At 42.7% G+C, this 17840-nt stretch overlaps 4 protein-coding genes across 5 annotated transcripts; 1 reads left to right on the forward strand and 3 right to left on the reverse strand.

Annotated features, from left to right (window-relative positions):
* Nucleotides 1-2226: 2226 nt before the first annotated feature.
* LOC122041741 (sulfate transporter 3.1-like) lies at nucleotides 2227-2946 on the reverse strand. Its single transcript, XM_042601529.1, has 2 exons — nucleotides 2501-2946; nucleotides 2227-2411 (listed from the first exon to the last, which is right to left on the reverse strand). The coding sequence occupies exons 1-2, from the start codon at nucleotides 2835-2837 to the stop codon at nucleotides 2227-2229; spliced, it is 522 nt and encodes a 173-aa protein (XP_042457463.1). The 5' UTR covers nucleotides 2838-2946.
* A 628-nt stretch (nucleotides 2947-3574) lies between these two features.
* Nucleotides 3575-5431, forward strand: LOC121976830 (heat stress transcription factor A-2c-like). Of its 2 annotated transcripts, none has more exons than XM_042529209.1 (3): nucleotides 3575-3768; nucleotides 3908-4224; nucleotides 4572-5431. In XM_042529209.1, exons 2-3 carry the CDS (start codon nucleotides 3922-3924, stop codon nucleotides 5256-5258), a joined length of 990 nt encoding a protein of 329 aa, XP_042385143.1. In that variant the 5' UTR covers nucleotides 3575-3768; nucleotides 3908-3921; the 3' UTR covers nucleotides 5259-5431. The 2 variants fall into 2 exon arrangements, with proteins under 2 accessions (XP_042385143.1, XP_042385135.1); XM_042529201.1 differs by having other exon boundaries at nucleotides 3920-4224.
* A 963-nt stretch (nucleotides 5432-6394) lies between these two features.
* On the reverse strand, nucleotides 6395-9540 carry LOC121976842. The gene is made up of 3 exons (XM_042529223.1): nucleotides 9284-9540; nucleotides 7920-9185; nucleotides 6395-7824 (listed from the first exon to the last, which is right to left on the reverse strand). Exons 1-3 carry the CDS (start codon nucleotides 9416-9418, stop codon nucleotides 6952-6954), a joined length of 2274 nt encoding a protein of 757 aa, XP_042385157.1. The 5' UTR covers nucleotides 9419-9540; the 3' UTR covers nucleotides 6395-6951.
* A 1439-nt stretch (nucleotides 9541-10979) lies between these two features.
* Nucleotides 10980-17733, reverse strand: LOC121976846 (T-complex protein 1 subunit gamma-like). Its single transcript, XM_042529235.1, has 14 exons — nucleotides 17574-17733; nucleotides 17145-17206; nucleotides 16668-16740; nucleotides 15724-15791; nucleotides 15520-15589; nucleotides 15213-15281; nucleotides 15058-15129; nucleotides 14283-14356; nucleotides 13723-14000; nucleotides 12169-12553; nucleotides 11979-12104; nucleotides 11758-11862; nucleotides 11495-11569; nucleotides 10980-11417 (listed from the first exon to the last, which is right to left on the reverse strand). Exons 1-14 carry the CDS (start codon nucleotides 17596-17598, stop codon nucleotides 11226-11228), a joined length of 1674 nt encoding a protein of 557 aa, XP_042385169.1. The 5' UTR covers nucleotides 17599-17733; the 3' UTR covers nucleotides 10980-11225.
* Nucleotides 17734-17840: the final 107 nt, after the last annotated feature.

Genomic DNA, 17840 nt, shown 5'->3' on the forward strand with positions numbered 1-17840 from the left:
AGGGTTTCGATGGACCTCCACGAATATTTTTTCGATTGATTTATCTAGTGTCTAATGAAAATTTATATAATGTCCGATGGGAAATTTTTTGGGATGGACTAATCTTCGAAAAAGTTGTACGGAGAATTATTAGATTTTACATTTCCACTCCCTTTCAAATGTTATAATCATTTGATCCCGTCCGGAATATGAGTCAGATGGAGATCGGCTATGCTATCGCTAGCGTTGACGAAAGGCGATGGAGGCTTTCCACGAGTACAATGTTGCACGGGCAAGTGCCACAGGCTGCTGACGAGGGATGATGACGAGGATGACGAAACGGGAGTTCCTTGTGCACACTCAGACGAGCACCCTCCACGTTAGGGACCAAGAACCAGGGAAAAAGTCCCCGGAGCAGGTCCTCCGACGCTTAAGTCAGGTACTTTTTTTCTCATAAGAACAATAAAAATTACAGAAAGTAAAAGACAGATGCGAAAAGACGAGTGAGCATACCTGCGTAAGGGAAAGGGTACCCCTTTTTATATGACAATGTGTACTTCTGGTCTCTGGCAAATGTCAGGAAATATCGGGTGTCAGACCTTGTCTGGGGATAAGTGACGTGTGACATCCTATCATAGGTTATAGGAAGATTCCTTTAGCAGCGAGTCACAGATCATTGGAATATACCCTGACACACAGCAGTTATTCTCTGACAGACAATTACGATTTTCTGGCTTAATTGTCGTGTAGTGCCCTACCGACCTGAAGGGAGAAGCTCTTGATGACTAGCCGTCTGAGGGCTCAGCTTGGGTATAACCGAGTAACATGCGAGGAGATCTGTCCAGGAAATCCCGACCGATCTATCCGGACTAGCATATCCCGACCTGTAAGTCCTGGTTTGTAAATTATCTGGGGGCTCAACTGGGTATAATTGAGTAACATGCGAGGAGATCTGTCTAGGAAATCCCGGCCGGTCTATCCAGACCAGCATATCCTGACCTGTAAGTCCTGGTCTGTAAATCCGAACCGACATATCTTGACCTGTAAGTCCTGTTCTGTAAATCCTGACCTGCATAGCCTGACCGGTAAGTCCTGATCTGTAAATCCTGACCTGCATAGCCTGACCGTAGGTCCTAATATGTAAATCCTTACCCGCATAGTCTAACCAGTAAGTCCTGATCTGTAAATCCTGACATGACTAATCAAGTTCTCATATATATACGTCTACTATGCGAAAAATCGCCCGATAGAGATGGTCCCTTCTCCTCCTTCCCTGTTCCTTGTGTTACCAGTCCGATTTCCCGACCCGGATATATCGACCTAGCAATCATTCTGCATTCCCTACTTGGGTAGCTTGTCCTATCATCTATGTTGAACTCTCGACCTGGGTATCCCGACCGATCATCTTGTCTGAATTTCCAACCTTATCTTCTGACTGCCATGTCCTCTTGATTTTTTGACTGTCACGTCCCCTTGACTTTTGACTACCACGTGTCATGTCCCCTTGACCGGACCCTACCCTTATGCGTCGTATCATCATCTATATTTCATTAATCGACTACTAATCGGCATGCTTAACAACTACTAAACTATAGCATATTGTTCTAAATCTCTAAAGCCATTTAGTATTTTTTTTTTTTTTTTTTGTTGTTGAAATTGATTGAGCTGGAACACACATCTCGTCGATCTAAATCACGCGAAAGAACAAAATTGGGTTAGCAACTGAATGATTCTTCCCCTTTTTTTTTTCGTATATTTATTTTTTTTTTTAAAAGAAATGAAATATGTTAGTAAAAGACACCAATAAATCAGAAAAAAAAACCGTTCCCTTCGATCCATCGTATGTGGCTCGTATAGTCTGACACAAATCTCCTCCGATTACACCGCCAGCGCCACCACCCCGGCCAACTCGCTCGGCGGCGTGACTCGGAATGTTCTCCCTCCTCTTCTCTCCTCCGAGGCCGCTGCCGTCGCCGGGCGCGGTCACGTGCTGCCTCCGGCCCGGCGGAGCTCGCTTTCTCGGTCACTCTCCGCTCGGCACGGTGAATCCCCCTCTCTACGAATTGATTTAGGGCGGGTCTTTCTGGAGTCAAGGAATGGGTACCCCGCTCGTAGAAACGGTGTAAACTAGATTTTATTTTTATTTTTATTTGGTCAAAGAGTAAACTAGAACATTTTGATTTCTACAGAATTTTGTTTTTCGAGGTTTGTTTCTAAAAAGGGATGTTCAATTATAGGAGTTTCCCTTCAGTAAATGTAAAGTTCGCAATTAGTGAAGGCTACGTGCAAGTACAGTGCCGGTTCCTCCGCCGGCGAGATCTCCTTCCCCAGCATGGATGCGATCAAGAGCGAGGGCACGGCCACCGTGCCCACGGCCAAGTCGCGGGAGCTCCCCATCATAGCGTACACCAGAGGCGGTACGAAGCTCGAATCTTTGGCATGTTCACGGGTGCCAAATCTAATAATTAATAGATCGATCGACTAAAAACGGAGTTTGATGGATGGACGATGAGTGGATTACATAGACCGAGGATGGGAGGCAGGTTGGCGAGCTTGGCGTAGCTGATGCCCTGGGGGATGGCGAGGCTGGCAATGGTGATCCCGGCGATGAGGTCGGACTTGAAGATGGAGGCGGAGTAGGTGGGGGCCCAGTCGATGATGGGGAGGAAGTACTTCAGACCCAGAAGGAGCTTGCGGGGCCCCGTCTGGTGGCGGAACTGGCGGAGCGGGTCGTCCGGAAAGAAGGTCTCTTTCAGGTTGGCCCTGAAGGTGTCGAGGAAAGGCCGCGCCGGAGGCACCGGCACCCGTCTCGTGAACTCCGTCGTCTCCGCCGGCACCGCCGCGTCCACATTCCCCATGCGATTGAACGATCAGGGAATGGGAGTGAGTGATCGAGTGGAGGAGGAGGAAGAGTCGGCAACAGAGCAGAGTCTGGCACTGGTAGAGACAGAGGCTGGAGGTTTGTTAAGTAGAGAGATGAGCTCTCAGGCTCGCCATTGGAGGCCTTGAATGGGTCCGCAGAGCTTACGTGGCAAGATGTGGTTGGATCAGGAAGGCGAGCGTGTTGCAGTAACGCGCTACGGAGAACACGCAGAATGAGATCGGTCTATTTGGTAGGTTCGGCCGGGTCCGGTCTAAATTAAATCTTTTGTTTTTGAGATTTAATATATTGTCTTATAATTAATTGATCTCCTTTTCAAGTTTGGTCTCGTCGTATCCACCGTTCCAGTCCATCAATATTTCCAAAGGGCTTAATTAGTCGAGACCAAGGTCGTCATAATTGACCCTTGTTTTCTTTCACTTTATAGCAATGCCTTGTCTTATCCATCGAACTCATCTCTTTATCATAACTAAAAGCGAGTCAATCATCCTATCGATCGGTCTAATTGGCTTAGACCGAACCGGACCCGACTTATAAAATTGAGATCGCCGGCCGGCAAAGAAAACGAATCGCAGTGGGACCCACCCTCCGGCTGATCTTCTTCTCGAGGCTGCGTGTCTCCAGAAGCTTCCGCCACGGGGGTCCACGCCGCCACTCTAGAAACTTCTGCGCTTCTCCTATTTAATCGACCTTTCTATTCGACTCTCCCACGAGAAGATTCCGCGCGCTCTCGATTTCTGCTTGCTCCCAATTCCCAAACCCACCACTGAAATTGATCGAGCTCGGCACGCTCTTCCGACGCCGATCGCATCGTCGACGCTTCCTCATCGGCTTCGTCTCGCTTCCGCATTGTCGTCTTGTTTTCCAACCTCCAAAGGACAGCGTACTTGAAGAACTTCAGTCTCCGAGTGAGTCCGCTACTAATCTTAGATCTGATTGTTTGGGGTTACTTTTTTTTTTGTTATTTAGTTAATTGATTCGTTTTGTTTCTCGCATCCGATCATGCTCTGTTTTCACTCTGACATTCTTGGTTCTCACTTTCTCAAGTTTTCGATGCAGCCATGGATTCGATTCCGGTTGCAGTGAAAGAGGAGTATCCAGAATCGGTTTCGATTTGTGTAGAAGAAGACCCTTGCGCTGAGGCTCCTCGTCCAATGAACGGACTGCACGAAATTGGACCGCCCCCTTTCCTCACCAAGACCTTCGACATTGTTGAAGACCCGGCGACGGATCATGTGATCTCTTGGAGCTCCTCCAATAATAGCTTCGTGGTTCGGGATCCCGACGAATTTGCTATGACTTTGCTGCCGAGGCACTTCAAGCACAGCAATTTCTCTAGCTTCGTGAGGCAGCTCAACACATACGTAAGTGTTTCGTTAGAACGCTGCAATTCGATTCTTTGTTTGACGCTTCCGAAAACAGAACGAAGTTGTTTGTTCACTTTTCTCTAAGCTAAATAGGCGCCGTTAGATCTCTGGTTTCGAATCTCGAAGATAGAGATGGAAAGTTTTCAATAATTTTATAATCAGTCTCCGGAAAGTAAAGAAAGTTCTAGAAACTTCAACTTGCTTTGATGACGACGACTATAGTTAAGTAAAGGGAGATCTTTGTGAATTGGATATCTGTAGTAATTTAATTCTTGTTATGTGAAGTACGTGAGTAATTTAATTCTTTCTTAAGCTAATATTCTTTTTCTTTCTTTCTTTTTCAGGGATTTAGGAAGGTGGATCCAGATAGATGGGAATTTGCAAATGAAGGATTTCTAAGAAGGCAGAGGCATCTCCTCAAGACCATCAAAAGAAGAAAACCAGCTAGTAATCCTCCTCCAATCCAGCAATTCGCAGAATCAGTCCTCGAGGTTGGGCAGTTCGGGCTAGATGGAGAGATTGACAGGCTAAAACGCGACAAGAACAATCTGATAGCACAAGTGTTAAAGCTACGGCAGCAACAGCAGAGCACAAGAGCTCAGCTTCAAGAGATGGAAAAACGACTGCAAATCACAGAACAAAAGCAACAACATATGATGGCCTTCTTAGCGCGCGCTTTGCAAAACCCTGAATTCTTTCAGCAACTGGTCGAGCAGCAAGCGAAAAGGAAAGAGCTTGAGGAAGACATTTCCAAAAAGAGGAGACGATCCATCGAAGCCAGCCACAGCCATGCGTTTGAGCCATCATTCCAAGTCGAGACAGAAAAACTTTTAGTGGATTTCGACCCTCAACTCTGGGACTTGGAAAATTTGGAGCTCGAGTTGCAGGGGATTGGAAACGATGAGAATGACGAGGAGGAGCAAGGTGGAGACCTGGGCCTGAACGTCGAGTTATGGGAGGAGCTTTTGAAAGAACAGAGCGAAGGTAATGAAACATCAGAAGGGGTATTGGAGTTCTTGCCGAGAAACTAGGTTATCTGAGTTCCAGTAGTCCTAAATAGATCGGCCATCTATGCATCACGCACTTTACTATCTCATTTCTATTGAATCGAGTTTGCATTGAGAATCTTTATTTGGCTTTGATGCTCTCGCGGCTGAAGGTTCTGTCTTTTATAATAAACTGTTTTACTTGCTGATTTAGCTCATTTCAAGTAGCTAAGTAGCTTGATCTGGAGTTCCAAGTACAAGAAATTGGAGCCATAGTTGCAGTAAAACAGTTACAATAGTTTTTTTTTTATCTTTCTATTTTTTAAATGTATAGTATTTTTTCTTCCTTTTGTTTAGAGTTGACAATGATTTATTCATTTTTGGTCTACTGGTGAAATTAGAACAAAATTCAACTAAGGTTGTATGGAACCTAGCGTCGACTGTAAAATTTGTTTGTTTGTAGAATTTTTACAGTAAAAAAGATGGCAATTCAATGAATATAGGGCCTCCGAAAAGATTTTGTATGAGAATCTTTCTGAGTTTCTGCCCATAACATTTAGTGGGGAGTTTGATGGTGCCTGTTTATTGTTGTTAATTATTTATTAATTAACAAGCCTGACGGGAGCAAATCCGGATCCGACTGACAGCTCCAGAAGATATCAGAATTTTCAGATAATAAGTAGCAGTCGCATCATAATTCACTAATTCCTTTTCATTTCTGTAATTGTTATCCTTTAAAAAGGTTATTGATTCAAAACTAATTAGACAAAATAGTTAGGGCAGTAAATGAATAATTAAGTTTTATATTTAATTTGGTAAGATTTCATTTATGTTTATTAACACTTGTAAAGTTAATCAAATGAAACAATTTTAAATAACACAAAAAAAAACAGAGGCCTTTCTATTGTCTGGGCCACCCATAATTATTTCCCCTCTGATATTTCTTTGACAACAAACTTTTATAAATCACATGGCAAACAATATGTTAATGACAAACAAAGATGTTAGATCAGCTTTAAACAATTAGTCATCTATAATCATTGCTCGAAACATTTAAATCGCAATCATAAGTAAATGCTATTAGCATGAACTATTTATTATTAAAACACTCCAAGTGGTCGACCCCACGGCTAAATAAAAATAGATAAAATATAATGAAAAAAATGAACATTTTATCCCAATACAATAACCTTCTCATATGTATTTAAACCATCGTTTAAAAATATTCTTTTTAAAAAAACAAATTTGACCTCAATCAAACGCCAGTCTGAAATTGGAGCAACAACAACCTTTACACTTGCAACTATCAACACTTTTGCAAAACTACTACACTCACCGAGTCGGAAATAGCTGAACGGTCGCTGTCTTCTTCCTAAGTGAGAACAAAAAGAGATAATTTATTAGAAAACCTGCAATTTCCACTTGGTGGAACCAGTGGGTTAACCTCTTCGAGTCATGGATTTTCAGATTGGATTGGATTGAATCGATCTAAAATCTTATTCAACCGAATCAGATTTACCTCCAATTCTCATGCGACCGTTCGGATAAGACATCTTCTAGTAGGATTTGAACGACACTGCCCACACCCCAACCCAAGCCTCCTCTCCTGCTATCTGCCAAAGCCTCACTACTCACCATGTGCCTTGTCCCCCCGTCCTTATCATTCAGATGACACTCCGCTGGCTTTTGACTTCCACAGGCTCTAATTGGGCTTAGACTGGGCCAACTACCAGACCCATCACTGCCGTTTATTGATCGGGATTGGACCACGTCGACCGTTGGATTTGCTGGGTTTGGCATCGTTCGGCGGACACGTGTCGGTGAAGTGGCGTATGGCACCGTCGAGGAGGTCCTTGAATATCAGCCGCTCGATTTGTATGGCGGCCTCGGCCACCTCGGCGGCCGGCCGGGCCCAGGTGTCGCGGTCGTCCTGCTCGAGGTCCCTGCGGGCAGCTAAGCACGGGACGACGTTGACGTCATCCGCGGAGACTGGCTCACGCGCCCGCCGCAGCTCCGACCACACCTCCGGAAGCATCCATCCGGCCGCATTCCGGCTGGCGGCGGAGAGGGAGCCTGGGCGCACGAAGGACTCCCAGGGCGGATGCGACGAGCAGCTTTTCTTGTCTAGGATCTCGGCCACGGCGTCAAAGAGGAGGCGGCGGTGGAAGGGTACAGACTTGACGGCGCTGCGACGCTTCTCCAATAGAGCATACACGTCGGTGCCGCCGTCGCCGTGGTTGTCCGAGGCGCGCAGGACCTGCGCAACGTACACGTAGTCGTCGTCGTCTTCGTCTCCCTGTCCTCCCTCTTCCTGCTCCTCTTGCTTCGCCGGGCGGTCGTCTCCGTCGTTCGACGCGACCACTTCCTCTTCGCGATCAGGTAATTGCTCCCCTTCGAAATTGATGGACCGCTTCATTAACGGAGAGCGCGGTGGCGAGGTTACCTCGAGGACCGAGACGGGACTTGGTTGGAGCTCCGTTGCTGCATTGGCAACCGGATCCACCGCGACGGCGACCTGCTCCGCCGCAGTGAACGCCGCGATGCTGTTAAGCAATTGGTCGCACCGCTCCAACAGTTGCCTCCCGGCCCGGTAATCCTCCGCCCAAGACTTCTGCATCATCGCCCATCGCCAATTCACGTAAGAATCATAAAGATTGATAGCCAAGAAAGGTCGGTGAGGAAAGCCAAGTTCCTAATTAAGTTTACCTCGACGTCCAGTGTTGTAGTGGCTGCGGCGGCGTTCGCATTTTCCTCCGGGGAATTTATTATCGGCTTTGATGTAGCTTCTTGCTTTTGCCGGCGATTCGAGTGTGGTCGACCAGAAGTTGGAATAGTTCCAACTCGGTGAGGAGGTTTTTTAGGTGGAATCGAAGTGGAGGTTCGCGGCCGCGGTGGCAGACTCTTCGCAGAATCAACCACATTTGAGACCCTCCGCTTGGCAGAAGAGCTCGGCGCGCGGTCCTTCGTCCCATTGCAGGACGAAGGATTCTGATTCACTCTTCGATTTTGCCGGAGTGAAGGAATGACTGCTTCTTCTACGTGGTTCCTCCGACCAGGGATGGATTTGAAAGTCACCTGCTGCCGGGGTTCGGTTGATGGTGGCATGTGCGGTGAGGGAACAGGTTCAATGACGACGATCGGTGAGTAATCGGAGAATCTAGCGTAGCGATCGCGGCGGCCATTGATTTGGTGACCGGATGGCTTCGAGTGGAGGAGTCCCTTGAGCTGAAGTGCCTCCAGTATTTGCTTCAGCTTCTCCAAATTCGATGCCTCATCCATTCCACGAATCAAATGTCGTTTCTCGAGTTGAATTGGGAGAAATCCGCGCTTCTTCGGCTCGGGGAAGAATTCGTCCGCGTCAAAGAAACTCTTCGTCTGTAGAGGTGGAAGGCGAGATGTCTTGGCCTGAAATTTAGGTTTCCTAGCCTCAGGAAATCTAATGTCACCGAGATTTGCCATTCTAATCCACTCATCGACGGAGACACGGTCCATCTCCAACGGCGAGCGTTTAGGTAACATTTCTCCGTCGAGGAACCGGTAGGACGATGCTTCTCTGGAAACGCGACACTCTGAGCCGGATCGACGGAGCTCCGTCCAGCCCGACTCACCGCCACCCTCTTCGACCGGAGAGACAGGTAGTGCGTCCAGCCCCATTAACCGCGCCACGACACTAGGAGAACGGCGTTTCCGATCGATCTCCTCCGCCGCCTCGGAGGCTTCATATTGTTCACCGACACTAGCTGCCGACAAGGCCTCGCGCCCGCGGATCTTGCTCTCGCCGTCGTGTGAGAGGTGCCGAGCATCGCGGGGCTTCAGAGGAGCCCTCGAACTATCATCCTTGACCTCGTGGTGCGGGAGATGGTGCGACCACGGCGGAGAGTGAAAATCCGGCGACGCGGATCGAAGGCTGTCCTTCATCGAGGCCGAGGAAGCATCCGATCTCTCCGACGGAGAGGCGAACGAACCCATGACCTGAGATCAAAATCCACCATCACAAAAAGGCACGGACTGGAGACAAAAAAGAAAAATGGCAGCCAAAATTTGCATCTCAAGGGCAGCAGCATACTCACCATTGGAGGTGGAGGGAGGCGCTTCCGGGCAAGGATCTGGTGCCGGTCGAAGAGGTTGAGGAAACCGCCCGTGCAACCCATCTGCCTCTCGAAGTGCTTGTGCTCAAGGAGGCCTCGGCCAGCGGTCGGCGCCATCCACCGCCGTCCTCTTCCTCTCGCCCTCTGCAACTACGGCGCCCTAAGGTGTGTGTGACTCGGTGACGTATCTCGAATCCCTCTCCCACCGCGTCTACGCACAGGACCTCGCTATTCGTCGACTCCATTTGAAGCTTTGTTGGTCGTCAAATGACGATATTGCCCTCAACCGATCTTGCGATATACCTGCACATCATTCGAGACAGGGACCACAACTGGTTATCCAATCAATCCTACGCCACTGTCATTTTCCATTCTCTTACAGAATCGTGTTTCCTGTACCGTAAACTATACGGGAAAACTACGGCCTCCACTCGTCGGTGGCTTCGGGTCTTCGTCCGTTGGAAAGCCGCGTGCATTAATGGGTTCACTTGTGGGCCCCGTGTTATTCTAACCAAATTACAAGGCCCTTTTTAACTTCTTTTGTCAAATAAAAAGTAATGAGCAAATAAAAACATCCTTTATTTATATATAGCGAATAAAATGCTCTTTTAATATTTTTAAAAGATATATATTGTTTGATTCACAAGATAAGCAAGGTGATTCGGCACAGGCTTTGGAGCTGGTTTGTTGGTGCAGAGCGGGTGGAGAACATCATGTGACTCTGTTGTTGACTGAGTAAGCAAGCTGCAAAGCAAACCGACGTTTCCCTTCCCTTTCCTTCCCTTGTTGTACCAAGATTCTCCATACATTGCTAGCTCATAATTCCACATCAACAAAATCTTCACGCTCAAAATGCCCCTAATTAATTGCTTAACTTCATAGTAATCCTAAAAAACTAAGAAGAATCCTTTACTTTTCTCCTCTCCTCCCTCATATTACTTGTCGTTTGAACTCTTGCTTCCTACTGTGCTGTTCCTCTCTGCCATCTCTGTCGTTAGGTTGGTGCCAAACAATCAGAAAACGGAAGTCGCAGCTACAGTTGCTCAGTGTTCATGTCCATCAAAAAAATAGATAAATTAGGGATTAAAATAATGTGAATTATATATCATGTGTTTGCTCATAACATTAATTATATCGTGTGTTTGACTAGTCGTTGCTGGAGTGGAGTCCTTAAACCCAGGCTTTTGTCTCGTATCTACTAGTTTAGTCTGCTAATTGGGTTGATTAGTTATGGACACTAAAATTGCTCATCTCATTGTCATACCTAGTGCCCGAGAGTGAGATGGTGTCGCACCATGTGAGTTGAGGCCGCCTTCAGTCATGATTTTCAATCAAGCTTCACCGCTATGTGATTGATCTATCTTATTCTCTTGATTCAACTGAGCTTACCAACTAGTTGATTCACTTTTACAAACAAAGTAGATCATCAGGCTCAAGATATGAGAAACGAGTTGATTCAACCCATCTAAGTTGCCCAAATCTTGATTTCATTCATACAGTTTCATCTCAGTGGTTTTGAATTTCAGACATGGAGCAAACTAAATCTATGAGACCCCAAATTTGTCCATGTTTAAAAACACTGCAAATTCTAATCAAATCTTATTTATGGATAGGTACTATTCGATTAGAAAAATCAAAATCAGATTATATTTGCCCAGATCTGATGAAGAGCAGATGAGACATTTCAACTCAGCTCATAACCTTTTCTTTCATTCAGTGAATATGAAAAAGTTCACAAACAATGAAAACATGAAACATCATGCAAGAGCGTGAAAGGAGAATTACCAAATACCTATTTTTCTCTAGCAAAATAATATTTAGCAAAAGAATTCAGATAGCACTGTTAAATCCCAGGAACCCACAATGCACGTTAGTTTAAAATCTATCAAGTCGACAAAAGACCAAACACCTTGCAAAATTCTTTCTATTCTGGAATTAGCCGATCGTTGTCTGCGTCTCCTTCCTCGTCTATCTTAGGTTTTGATGGGGTTGGACCGGACCCAGGAGCCTGCTTCTTCTTTATTCCACTCACAATGTCGTCAATCCTCAGAAGCATGCAAGCTGCCTCAATTGCCGTCTTAAAGGTTTGGGCCTTGACGTTGTATGAGTCCCAAATCTGAAGGACAAGGACATCAAAAACAATTAAATGAGAAAAACAGAATTGTGGATGGAAAGAGAAGGCATAAACGAGACCTTCCGTTCCTTCATATCAACAATTTCACCAGTGTTTCCATCAATGCCAACCCATTCATTTCCAACATTAGCATGCTGCAGCAAGAAAGGTAAATGAGTGAAACTTCCTGGTTCAGTTAAGGATTATGGTGGGCGATCTATGTATCTATAGGTATATCCATTAAACCCTACTAAGAGATAAGTTGTACATGAAATGTCTTCAATGTACATTGGAGATTCAAATGTCAAAAATAACCAACATGATCACAGTAGACTCATTTTACCTTTCCTTGGAGCGCAGTCATTGTCCTAATGACATTTACCCCACAATTCTGAGCTAAAGTTCGTGGAATTGCTTCAAAAGCTATGGCAGCAGCTTCATAGGGCCACTAATGAAAAGCAAATAGAAATCAATTAGCTGTTATGAGGTGCAAAATAAACTGGACCTTGGCATCAAATGCCAATACTGGTACACTTAAGAACAATGCTGAATAATGGTCACCACCTTTTCTATTCCTTCAATTGAAGAACTCTTCTGTTTTAGAGCAGAAGATACCGTTAACTCGGTCGCACCACCGCCAGGAAGAAGTTTGGGATTTTTCAAGATGTTTCGTGCTACTGACATTGCATCCTGTTTACAAATACAATTGTTAATGGGCATAAATGAGTTAGGATTACATGAATGTCAATCATACCTGCAAATTCCTCTCAACTTCATTCAAAAGATCCTTACTAGCGCCTCTCAGAAGCACAGTGCAAGCTTTAGGATCTTTGCAATCGACAATAAATGCAAAAAACTCATCGCCAATTTTTTTTACTTCAAACAGCCCTGCTCCAGTTCCAACATCAGACTCTTGCAACTCCTCTGGTCTATTGACAACAACCGCCCCACAAGCCTTTGCAATTCTGTTGTTGTCTGTCTTCCTCAATCTCCGGATAGCACTGACTCCAGCCTTGCTTAGGTAATGACATGCGAGATCACTGAGCCCCTTTTCAGTAATCACCAAATCAGGTTTGAACGTCAGCAATTGCATGCACATATTTTGTATATATTCCTCTTCCATTTTCAGTAGTACTTCCCTGACAAATGAAGACATACATATTAGCTCATCTTTAATAAGCATATATTAAAAAAGAAGGGTGCAATGTTCACAAAAACTGGATTTCTGAAGGACTGCTCGCTTTCAACAATAAACAGTCTAATTTCTAGATTGCAGTCGGAACATGGCAAGTTAAGACAATTCGAAAGGTGCTGTCTGTTTATCAACAAATTAACTCCATTATCAGCCTCAAAGTAAAACCAAACTAGCTTTAGGCAAGTTGAATGAGGACACAGCCTTTTCCTATTGACTAGCTACTTGCATTTTATGTACAATGAGAAAGAAAATCTTCATGCTAGAGCCATCTCACCTCAATAGGAATTGTTGGTTATCCACATAATAGTCATCTTGACAAATTGAAAAGAAAAAAAAAAGGCCACTTATGATGGCTAATCATGTGGCCAAAGGTTGCTTGCTCACCCCAAGAGCCCCTCACTACCAGCCCCATAGCAAGATGGAGTAAATCATGGTGACCAAGGGATTATTCCCCCCGGAGATTCAAATCTCTGCTCTTATGTAGCAATCTACCACCCAAGTACCAACTCGGCTATGCCCGTGCAGACCTTATGATGGCTAATCATGTATTACTAATAGGTGTGCACTTAAGGCTACAGAAGATTAAAGAAAAACCAACTGTGTGAACCCTTTTAAGGCAAAAAGAGAGAAAAGAACTGAGAAAAAAAGCTACAGAGATAGAGTACACTGCAAGTCCAGTACCAGTGAAAAAAAAAACTACCTGCAGGAGGTACAGATACAGTGACGTTGTGGAGCAATACAGCTTGCACTTGCAGTTGCAAAAGGTAACATATATTCTCCCTTAATTTAGTATATCTTATACTATTGTATATATGGTCGATTCTTTTTCTTGGATTCATATCTAATTCCTTCTACAAGTTTAACCATCATTATTATATCAATAATTTATTTACTTTAAATCAGTTATACTTGATCCCATACGGTAAGCCTTACTTTTCCTCGCCTAGCCCTATGACCTGCTAGCGCTGGTGCTTTTAAAACACTCAGCTAGAGTTGAACTGACAAAATGAGATATTATCTTACCCTCTCTCTTTCCCACAGATGGACATTTCTAAGTAGCGAAAATCAGACATTTAGTTCATCAAAACATGCAAGGTAAAAGTAATTTCCTACCAGTCCTCTTCCTTTAGTAATTCAGCATTTGTTTGATTTTCTCCTTTTTTATACTCAAGGGGGCAATCAAGGAGGATAATGCGAGGGTTCAATATCTTTCTCCTCATTTTCCCAGGAGCAACTACATCTTTATTGATCATAACTCCCTTGAGAACCTTTGAATCCTCCAGCTGACCACCAGGAACTTTCTCAACTTTTATATACTTCTTAATATCAACTTCACGTACACCTTGACCAAGGTCCACGCCAGCAGTTGTTGTAGCATCAATGGCAAGATCCTACAAACAAAAGCATAGAAGGTTAGAATTCTTATGAGGTGTAGAATAAAGCGCACAAAGAATTCTGATCTACAATCTCATGCTACAGTTAACAGACTGAGTTTGAACTGGTACTAACTAATAGTTGATCACAGACATCATCAACATAAGTTTTTTTGCTCATCTGGCATGAGCAAACTTCTTTACCAGATAGTACCAAGTGAGGTTTGAATCCATCACAAGCATCTTAGTCAACTTACAAAGTTAAAACAAGAGACTGTGACCCCTTTAAAAAGTACTTACAGCGATTAAGTCCCCAAACTGTCCAGTAAATTTTGTTCCAATACAACTCTTGACGAGGCCCAGCATCGCAGCACCTGTGAAAAGCATCGAAAGAAAAAAACTCCATTCAGATTTAATGCCAGCAAATATATTACACAAAGAAAATGTTAACCAATTGTCATCTAAGAGATTTAGATAGCTTGGATCTTCAATGAAGAGGCGATGAAGATATTAACAAATAGATAAAAAATGAGTGGTTAAAATGAAGAGAACCTAAAGTCTTGTGTGATTGTTGTGTGTTATTTAAGCTACAAGGATATTCTATAAGATGGTGCTTTACAGACTTGAGTATGAGTAGTTAGAAAATAATATGCACAAAAAATAGTGCAGTAAAACTGAGTATGCTACCATGGATTTGTGTAACTACTAGAATAGATTAAATAAAAGAATGCTACTATTCAAGAGCAATTTGTGTAGCTCTGATAATTGATGAAATAAGATGAAGTTAATATAGTGTGAAGTGGAAACCAATAGATTCTATAGTTGCACGAGTTGAATCAATTAGATTTAAAAGCATGAGGTAAGTAAACTCTTTGCTAACATAATTAAAAGTGATTTAAAAGATATAAATAGTATAATGAATATCACAAAATTGTCTCCCATACAATTCAACAAAAAAATAAGACATAATCAACCTGATCAAGACCCTAAATAGTTGGAAGTAACATACAACCAATTGTCACGAACATCAATTTCTTATGCATCACAAAGATATCAGATGCAGTGTAGTACTTACGATCAGTCACATCAATAGGCATTGCAATCTTGTCTAGCACAGCAATAGAATCTTCTAGAGCTTTATTATATGCTGAATAGAGAGACAAGACACTATTAGAGAGAACTAGATAATCAAAAATCTTTTTTATTGCTGTAAATTTTATCAAAAATTACCTCGACATATAACAGTGGGATGATAGTTTTTGTCAATGAAAGCTGCAGCAACATGGAGCATCTCCCCAGCTTAAAGAAATTGATGTGAAAAGTTAGTATTACACTCAAAGATGTCTATATTTCATCTCATAAGGGAAACACAGCATGCAAAGTTCTGTTGACAAAAAAATGCATGAAATGCAGATGTATGCTTAGAAGGAAGAATCCAAATTATACTTTCTCAGAATAATTTTGACTACCCATAGCAAGCTATATATTGACAATTAACACGAATTCTTACAAAGATAAGAAAGATCACAGGGCATACCTAGTACAATTACAGAGGTTGTTCCATCTCCAACTTCTTCATCCTGTGTGCGGCTCAGTTCAATCATAGACTGTCAATTGTCGAAAACCATCGTTAATAGAATTCTGCTGGTCTCAAAAGATCTAACAGAAGTTTTACTGTGATACTAGAGGCCATAACATTGGAGATGTAAAACAAAATGTCAGTGACAACTACAACAAATACCTTAGCAGCTGGGTGAGCAAGATCAAGTTCTCGTAGAATAGCATTTCCATCATTGGTGACTACAATACCTGGAAAAACCATTTCAACAGGTAAAAATTGAGAGCCAAATAGCTGAGTGAGCCAATGACATTATATTGTTTCCAACCGTGTCTTTCAAGATAAGTCAAAACATATTAAGATTGAATTTTGCTTTGTCTAACAAAAGGTATAGTTCAAGGAGATCCTCTTCTCTTTCATTAGTTCAAAGGATTATTTAAACCTAATATGTATCAACCTAATATGCATTAACAAATTAAACTTAACAGTTCTGCAACCAGATACATATAAAAAAATGTGAATTGAGTTTGTCTAAACAATTAAACAATCAAGTAAAAGAAAATTTCTAAAGCATTGTAAATTGAGTTCCATTGATCTGATAAGAGAAGCACAGTTAACAGTAAAGCATGATTATGCACTATAACTTGCATTAGAATCATGTATCTACTTTATCTAGAATTTTAATATGTAAAACGCCAAAACAATGTCATGTTACTTTTAGCATTTCAAAGTATACTGCAAATAGAGTCAAATAAGTTGTTTTAACCTTCAGCATCTGGGGTTCTCCTTAACTGTATTAACACTAATTATAGGAAATCTAAACTAATCTATTACGTAATCTCTTAACATTTGCATGGATAGTGACAGGGTGTATCTCACTGGCAATTTTTAGATCCTTACAATTCAATTTTGTCTTAAACAGTGTATAATATATGAAGTGGCTCCAAATTGCCCTCCTTATCTAGTTGACTTATGCAAACAAAATGTCACTTTGGAGCTATATGCATACAGCCAAACACAAGGGAGAAATGATGTCAGTAATTCATAGGTGAGAACAAAATATAACTTCCATAGATTAGAACAAGGTTTTTATTCCATGATGTCAGTAATCATGTCTTAAAACAGACCTCCTGCAGCATCAAGAAGCATCTTAAGCATAGATCGAGGACCCAAAGTAGTTCGGATTATGTCAGCCACAGCCTGTGCATAAAATGTAAATTATAATGATTAACAGCTAACATCCAGTATGAACAATGATGAGATAAAAAAACTTAATCCAACTATTCAAAAACTACTGAACTACACATGAAATTTCAATGCAAGAAACAATTCGACTGATCAACAATGGGCGAACACAACAGAGCCTCCATCTATCTTTAGTTTATTATGTTAACTGAACAACTACAGATATCACTTTACAGGCACAAATATGCAGTCCACCTAAGCTAACAAAAAAATTCCAAGGAAATTTACTTATTTCGGAACAGAAAGAAACATTGGAGAGACTTTTAAACTCAGCATTAGCAAAGCAAGTTTCAGTCTCCAAATAACTTATCATAACAGATTGTCATGTGAAATCACTTAAAGACTATACATATCTTTACCTTGGATGCTTGGATATTGGCATGACGAACCTTACTGCCAGATTCCCGTTTTAAGGAATCCTCTGCTCACAACGAAGGAAAAAATGTCAGATGAAATGAATAGAAAATGCACAGAAAGTACTCAATCTAGCATCATTAAAAGAAAAAGAAAATTTTCACTATTACAAATGAATAGCTAAATGGATTCAAGCTTTTTACTAATCAGGTGAAATTCCTACATTCAACAAGCGCAAACAGAACATAACAAAGGGAACAATGTCTGCCGACCAATCGAATATCGATTCGCAAACATTCTTGTCCCACAGAAAATAACGAAATCACATCCAAAAAAAAAAAATCGCTACGAAAGCAGGCATAGGTCTAAAAAGAAATGGTCGCCCTTCTGGCGTTGAGATCAATAGGTTTCAAAAGGGAAGGAGAGAGAGTTACTGAGGACAAGGACAGGGGCGTGCATGGCTTCGAAATGCACCGAGATGTAAACGAGCCTTCCTCTTGTCTGAACGTAGTACGAACGGCGGCGACGGCGAGTGGAGGCTCGTGCGATGAGCGAGTTCTATAGAGTAGCTTTAAAACCCTCGTCTTCTTGTACAATAACAAGCCCACGTCTTCTTTTGGTCTTTTATTCATTTCGATTCAGACAACATCTTTATTTACATATCAACCCTCCCTCTAGCCACCACAAAAGTTTTTGTTTTT

This window comes from Zingiber officinale, chromosome 1B, assembly GCF_018446385.1.
Source record: "Zingiber officinale cultivar Zhangliang chromosome 1B, Zo_v1.1, whole genome shotgun sequence".
Classification (NCBI taxonomy): domain Eukaryota; kingdom Viridiplantae; phylum Streptophyta; class Magnoliopsida; order Zingiberales; family Zingiberaceae; genus Zingiber; species Zingiber officinale.